The following is an 8,078-nucleotide window of genomic DNA, read 5'->3' as shown; positions in this document are numbered from 1 at the left end:
AATGGTTTATGTAGTAAATTAGCTCTGTCTACACCGGCATGCGATCTTACTACAAATTTCTGCCAGTGGTCACGTTTTAAACAATGACTGCAGTTCCCAAGTAATTAGGACAGCTAAGTCTTTAAAGGTTTAATAAACAATGAACCACACCTGTTGTAACGGGTATAGGTAGCAAGATAAATCGAATTATTATTTGTATGTTCATACCTGCATTATACTATACCAATCTGTTGTTTAGTACCTGCATAAATACGAATGACGCTTCCGTTTTGCATTGTCTTACTGAATTTACAATGGTGGAGCGACCAAAAAAAGCAAAGAAAAAAAAAGAAAAGCAACGTATTGAACATTCTAGAGAACATGAAGTGAAACTAATCGATACTTTTTCATCAAATCCTCTGTGTAAACAGAAATGTTAAGCTTTGAAATTCAAGATCGGAAGACAGACAGTATCAGATATCATGGGCGGATCCAAGGGGGCGGGGGGGGGGGGGACCAGGGGGACGCGTCCCCCCAAAAAATTGTTCAAATGCCCTCAAAATGTCCAAGTGCCCTTTTTGTTTGTAGAATTTTTTTTTTTTTTAAGTAAACAATAATTATATTGTAGATAAATGAAATCAAGATTTTCGTGTACATGCGCAAGCTTGCAGATATGTGTCTGTGTTATTGAGTCTCAATGGGGCCCCATTGAGGTTCTAACGCGAGTGACGCCAATTTACTTCATTATTGCTAGTATATTATGACGTAGAACTGTAGGAATTCATATTAATTGTAAATATCAAAACTTGTAGTAAGGTGCCCTTTTGACGAGTCAATGTGCCCTTCTTTTTTGGTCCCCCCCTAAAAATATTTCCTGGATCCGCCCATGGATATACAAATACGTAGTGACTATTACCGGCAATTGTACGAGGACAGTATTTCGGTAGAGAGAAAACGATTAGTCAACAGCAAGTTCGAACATTTGAATGTTTTTTTAGAAACGCAAATACCGTTCAGGTTTATACCCATCACTATAACAAGCATTGCTTAGCCTTGCTTCACAGATGTTTTACACATAGTCCGAACGTTTGGTTAATATGACGTTTTATTTACATTGGTATTTTCTTATCAATATATCGCAGGGACCGTAACTCTGGACGAACTCTGTCTAACCCGGCATATTTCATCGGTCCCAAGCGAATTCGTTTTAGACAGTCCACTGTATATATCTATATCTATATCTATCTATATCTATCTATCTATCTATCTATCTATCTTTATATATATATGTGTATATATGTGTATGTGTGTGTGTGTGTGTGTGTGTGTGTGTGTTTCAAATATTCACTGGGATAATGACAAAACCATGCATTATAACCTTGTCAAACAAATATCCTTTTTGCATTTATTTATTTTCTATGACTGGGCAACGCTTGTAAAGCTTTAATCTAAACGCCCACTACTATTCTATTAACTACGTCAAATAAGCCCAATATAGGCACTATACTGAGACTGCACATGAGTAAATTTAGTTTCTTCTATTCCCATCCCGACACAGGTTCAGCCAGTAATTAGCCAATATTGTTGCAAGGTTTTTGATTCTAAGTTTCCAGACGTTCTACCTAATGTCGCCGATTATCGTTCTTTTGTCTCACCTAAACATGAAACGGAAAGTCAAATATAGACGACACTATCTTTCTGGTCAGGGCGATGACGGTGATGACGTAGCTTAAAGTTGAGTTGTCGCCTTTTTGGTCCATTTCTCACAAAATATGTCTTAAAGAAGAGACACTTTTATTATACTGCAGATGCAATTGTGACTGTTCATCAATATTCATGCAATAAACAGACTGGGTTTTTTATTGCCACTCCCAGATAAGACTAATCATGAATTTTCACTTAAGTAATAAAAAAAGAGAGACATCTTTTCTTCTTTACGTTAAACCAATTCAATGGAGGATGAAGGATTCTCGTCCTTACAGTATAGAACTATATGACTAAATGTGGACACGTAATAATATCATTGTATGGTGATTTTATATCATTCACATACGAAAAATACAGTGCATGATTGATTATTATTTCGTATTCAATGGTTATGGCATTGCGTTGGCATTTAAAGAAGTATGGACTAGTCTGCGTCTTCAGTCTAAAATAACGCTTTTAATGCTCGGACCCTTATATCTTATACACTGTATAGCCATATATAGTTAATATTTCATTTGTTTCTATGTACAACGACCACGATGCATTCAACCACTGGTTTTTTCTCCACTGTTGCACTTAGTCTGTGCAATACATTCAAACATGTTTACACACTCCGTTTCACTTAGCGTGAACCCACACAGGAATCCTGATCGCTGAATCGTACAGAAATATTTCGTTCCTGGCACATGCGAATCCTTACTTGTAAAAAGAAAATCTTTGACGTGGGAATCAGTAAGGGATTTTCTTTGGGCTCTTTTCCTCTTTGGGCGCTATCTTGGTCGTGTTTGGGACTTTGTAGTACCCGTCAATGAGGGTCTGCAGAATGAATGTTATGGTTTTCTCGTATATCCCTTGCATGTGGAAAGTATACCGATCACCAAGAGTTTCTTTCACGGCCATGAGAAATGGTTCTTTTATAAGCTGCAAATAAACAAAACAATATATTATAGAATTATTTTAAAAATATATTTATTATTATTATTATTTTTATTAAAACAAATAAAATTGTTTTACATTTTGAAATATAATTTTATTTACACAAAGTACTCATTTTCCGACATGTCCATATAGAAACAGAAACTCCCTGTTGCATGTAATTAGTCTTTGATTTGTCATCATGCAACCCTGGCAATTAACCGTGGACAATCGGCACTGCCGTGGAGATTGCCGCGGTGTTTTCAACTTTCCGCTGTGAACCTTTCAGTTCTCTATGTCACTTTTCTTTAAAAAATAAGTTTTATCGTTTGTAATGCTAACAAAATAAACGATTCTCTCTACGTCAGCCGCAGTCCCACACGCAGTTGTGGTTGAACCGTCGGCTAGTCCCGATCGTTCTCCACCTCAGATTCCAGATGTGCCATCGCCACCGTCACGGAAGTTGCTACCTGTAGAGTCGGCCGTCAAGGGGCAATTGTGAAACGGAAGACCACCGCCCAACCGAGCGACCAGCCAGCCAGGACAAGACCTCAACCACCTCAACAGAATGGAAACCCCTCAGCCTGGAGCTTCCAGGTCAGCAAAAGCAAACCGATTTATGCTAAGTTCATGAAAGGTGATACCAGGGACACCTCCTTTACACTCGTCCTTAAGCGATTACTGCGAGAGGAATATGGAGACCATTTCCAGACAAAGGGGGCGTATACGACTTTAAGAAGCTGCGCACAGATGCTGATGAAACTGGTCTGGTGCTGACTCTTCACCGAGATTGAGTCTACCGCCAAGGGGCCCTCTTTACCAACATGGATAACTACACCATCCATAGGATCATGAAGGCCGTCTTCGGCAGGTCCTACATTAGCGCAGTGACGGACGTACAACACTGCATTCTAGGAGTATTCAACACCAACTTCACGAGCAAACAGTGCATCAAGTCGCCCCAGACGTCAACCCTCTTGCCAACCTTTACCTCCTGCGAGTATGGACTTTCCGGACTTAAAAAACCTTTTTTCGGCCGTTCTACAAAATCTTTTGTTTATTTTATTTTGTAAATAGTCCAATACCTTCTAAATTGTTCAAATCACCTTCAAATTTTGAATGAGCACTCAAATATTTCGCTTGGCTTCTAATTTTGACCAGACATGTCATTCTCAACTTGGACTAATTTTATTTCAAATTCCACCCACCTCAAAGTTACTCCATTCCTGTCCCGGACATAGTCACTGACGAAGTCAGAGCTTAAGCCCGGATGGGCGTGCCTGAACCTTCACTAGAAGTGGGCACATAAATACAGTTCCCATTCATCTCTTTCATATTAACCGCAAAACTGCCGTTAAAAACAATAGTCCTCCCCGGTTTATTTTTTGCCGTGGCCATTTTTGTTAATTGCCAGGGTTGCCAGGGTGAGACCGGCCTCGGTGGCGTAGTGGTTAAGCCATCGGACTACAGGCTGGTAGGTACAGGTTCGCAGCCCGGTACCGGCTCCAACCCAGAGCGAGTTCTTAAGGGCTTAATGGGTAGGTGTAAGGCCACTACACCCTCTTCTCTCTCACTAACTACTAACCAACTAACAATTAACCTACTGTCCTGGACAGACAGCCCAAATAGCTGAGGTGTGTGCCCAGGACAGCGTGCTTGAACCTTAATTGGATATAAGCACGAAAATAAGTTGAAATGAAATGAGACGTAAATACACGTGACACAATTCCAAATCATAACAAAAATTTTTGAGTGAGCTATGGAATGTAAATAAATACATAATAAAAAGGCTTTATAAGTAGTCATGAGAGTCCATAAAATGCCATTTAAGTGTAAAACAGCTTTAGACATTGTCTCGGTAATGACACCTCTTTAATAATACCACTGCACCACGACTGGTATATCGGTGGCCGTTATATGTGCTGTCCTGTCTGTGGGAACGTGCATATAAAATATATCTTACCACTAATGAAAAATAAATAAAATGTAGCCGGTTTCTTCTAAGACAATGAATCAAAATTATCAAATGTTTGAAATCCAACAGCCAATGATTAATAAATCAATGGCTCTAGTAATGTCGTTAAACAACTTTGTTTCAGACCATTGATCTAAACATCAAGTCACCTTTTTTAGTCTGATTACTCTTTGGTCCCAGGCACCACACACACACCCTTAATAAAGCCTTTAATGATCACTTGGTCACTTGGGGACATGGTTGATATTTAGGGCCAACTTTACAAAGCCTGTTTTTCTTTAACACAGGTGTTTAAACATTGTAAATGTATGTAGTTACACGCGAGTAAGACACAAACAGGCATTGTAAATTCGGCCCGATATTTTCTGTGAATGCCCAATATACCATTTGCTGCTCGTAAAACTGATCTTCTTTTGTTTGGTTGGTCAGTAGAAACCGGGGATGGGAGGCTTGTGCCCCAAACGGAGAACCGAAACATTTATTTTTTGTTACATTTTGTTCTACTATAATATAAATACAATGGGGTACCGGTTACGCACATGACACGCTTGTCAAAAGTAAGTCGCGGTAACCTAGTTAGAGTACACAACAGACCGCCGTTCCAAGTTATATTTGCATGCATCCTATATGAAATGATATGGGAAATATGACCAGGAAAAGGATTTACTGTAATGTGCAATATGCGTGCAAAGTAGGTCGCGGTGACCTAGTTATGGTACGCGACACACCGCCATCCCAAGTTGTACTTGCATGCAAGGTTTGATGATCCTATATAAATTGATAAGAAAGATTTGTTCCGGAAACGAGAAGTTTATGGACGGACGGACGGACGGACGGACGGACGGACAACACCATACCATAAAATGACCTGTACGACAGGCGTATATAAAGGGTGTCTTTGCCCCCCGCCTCTTCGCCATACCCACTATAGTGTGTACCCACTACTTCATATATCGTTCCTATGAGCATTGTAAGGGATTACATACCCCCTTAGGAAAAATGTCCGTACCATAGACCGTTGCCATAAAGTTTGTAATAATGTCGCAACAGAACAACGGAAAAAAAGAGATAAAAAAGGCGCCTAAAGGTATACACGTAAAGTACACAATTACGTTGATTCAAGTGTGACAGCTTAGTAATAGGCTTTTGCGAACCGAATATAATCAATCTCATCAGTAGTTCGTAATCAGGTTATTATCTAGTTGAATACCTTCTATTATCTTCATAAGGCTACATGATATTCATCTGTCATTACTTATAGCTTAATAACGTGACAGAAACCAACGAATTCAAATTTGGTTTCTTCAAGGTTTCGAGGACCAAATAAATTAAGCATTAAAAAAAGGAAACATATACAGATACATACACATGAAGAGTCCACGAGAAAAACGATCAAAGCCACATTTTGATGACATGGAGATTTCTTTTCACTATCCTAATCTATTGTTAGTATGGTTTCATTGTGTATTTGTGAAACAAGTCATAATGTTACGTTGTTCAAATAATTCATTCTGCTAGACTTCATTGTTGAAAAACAATTCACTTTAAAGAAATAATGATCCATAAGTAAATTTGATAAAATACGATATTATATATATATATATATATATATATATATATATATATATATATATATATATAATATCTTACATTTTCCAGTGCAATCAAAGTATGTGATATTTTTCAGATCACATACTTTAAGAATTTGATAACTTTACAAATTAGATATAAATTAATCTAGGTCACGGCACTAGGTTTATTGATATTTAATCAAACGTACTAGGATGACAGTCCATATTTGACGTATGCATTCATAGTCATCAAATAAAAACATTTCAATAGCAATTTTACATTGAAAGCTGCCAACGTTCAGGAAACAAATAGCGTTACGCACTAGTTTATTTTGATGTAAGAACATCCAAAATGATGTCATTCGAGTTGACGTCATTTCCATTCAAAAAGATACCGCGCCACTGGTCCAGTAGGGAAACTAATGACCACCAGGTTGATGCAGCGTTTCAGGGTTACTTGTAGGACTGCAAAAAGACCTCGAAGTGGAAGACCAATAGTCACAATAGCCAATGCGGATCGCCTTCTCCGCATCTTACGTCTACGTAATAGATTCCTTACTGTGACGTCATCTGCAGCGACTGCGCTTGGACATATTATCAGTCATCACACAGTACGTCGCCGACTTTGACAGCATGGTATCAAGACATATCGGCCATTCAGAGATGTTGATCAGGCAACAACGATTCGTCGTTTGCACGTCAAGTTGAACGTTGGTAATATCGGAATTGGAAACGTGTGGTTTTTCCAGATGAAAACAGGTTCCAGCTGTTCAGAGCCGACGGCAGAACACGGATCTACCGACGTACGGGAGAGAGAACGGCTCCTTGTTGTGTTCAGGAGACCGTACTGTTTGGTGGTGGTAGTGTGATGGTTAGGGATGGCATCTGTAGCCAACAGCGATCAAACCTTGTCACTGAAGGACATCGTGCAGCACAGCGTTACAGGTTCCATTAGACCAAATAAATTCCTATTGCCGATAATGTTAATGTTTACTAATAAAACTGATATAAGCAGCGTTTCAACACACCCAGGAAGTACAGCAATAGAAAGTGTGGCACCTCACATCTAATCTAGCTGCGAGAAAATGGGGGGTCACGTATCATTTAAGAGATTTAATTTATGTTTTTAATAACAACCGTCATTTTTGCTGAAAATTGCAGTTCCATTTTTTGGGGTACCCCGCATTAGTTTCAACCTCTGGTATATACTGCATAACAACTGTATAACAAATAAAAGTGTATTTATTTATTGTCAATGGATAATAGTATTTGCACAAATAATCAATGTCACATATTACTACCAATCACACCCACAGCTGCTTTTACTCCGTAAATATTTGACGGTGTACGTCGAACTCTGACACGGTACTCTCTTCTTTGGTACTATGCAACCTACACTGACCAGGCTTACGCCCCATCCTGTTACCGTCCATGCAGCAGTACCCCAGGATCTTGTTTCAACAGGACAATGCAAGACCTCACACAGCTCGTGTTGTACAACAGTTCTTAGCCAGAAACAACACCAATGTCTTGCCGTGGCCAGCCCGTTCACCTGACATGTCACCCATAGAACATCTGTGGGATCATCTTGATCAGAGAATTCAACGCTGTCGCAATCTTCAAATGAATAGAGATCAGATGGTACAGGCAACGAGGGAGGAATGGAAGGCAATACCTGATGCCATCATTACACGCTTAACGAACTCTGTCCGACGTCGTGTTCGCGCTTGCATACTTGCACGTGGTGGGCATACTCGCTACTGAAACACTGATATTCATTTCGTTACAGTTATAGTCATGTGTATTTGCATTTCGCCATTAGTGATGTTATGTGAATTTGCATATTTAACCTCTAGTGATGTTTGTGAACTGTGATGTTCACAGTTGATGGTGAAGATATATTTTACAAAACCAAATCAACAAATACATTG

The 8,078-nt window shown here is 39.2% G+C and overlaps 1 protein-coding gene across 1 annotated transcript in view; it reads right to left on the bottom strand.

Annotated features, from left to right (window-relative positions):
- Nucleotides 1-807: 807 nt before the first annotated feature.
- The window catches only part of LOC121370881, a 39,500-nt gene continuing 32,229 nt past the window's right edge, over nt 808-8,078 (bottom strand). Inside the window, exon 3 of the mRNA XM_041496410.1 lies at nt 808-2,607. Within this exon, the coding sequence (XP_041352344.1) occupies nt 2,416-2,607 (192 nt within the window). The 3' untranslated portion in view covers nt 808-2,415. The remainder of the gene's footprint in view (nt 2,608-8,078) is intronic.

This window comes from Gigantopelta aegis, chromosome 4, assembly GCF_016097555.1.
Source record: "Gigantopelta aegis isolate Gae_Host chromosome 4, Gae_host_genome, whole genome shotgun sequence".
In the NCBI taxonomy this organism is placed as follows: Eukaryota; Metazoa; Mollusca; class Gastropoda; order Neomphalida; family Peltospiridae; genus Gigantopelta; species Gigantopelta aegis.
Note: the sequence above shows the minus strand (reverse complement) of the source record. Positions and strands in the feature narration are given on the sequence as shown.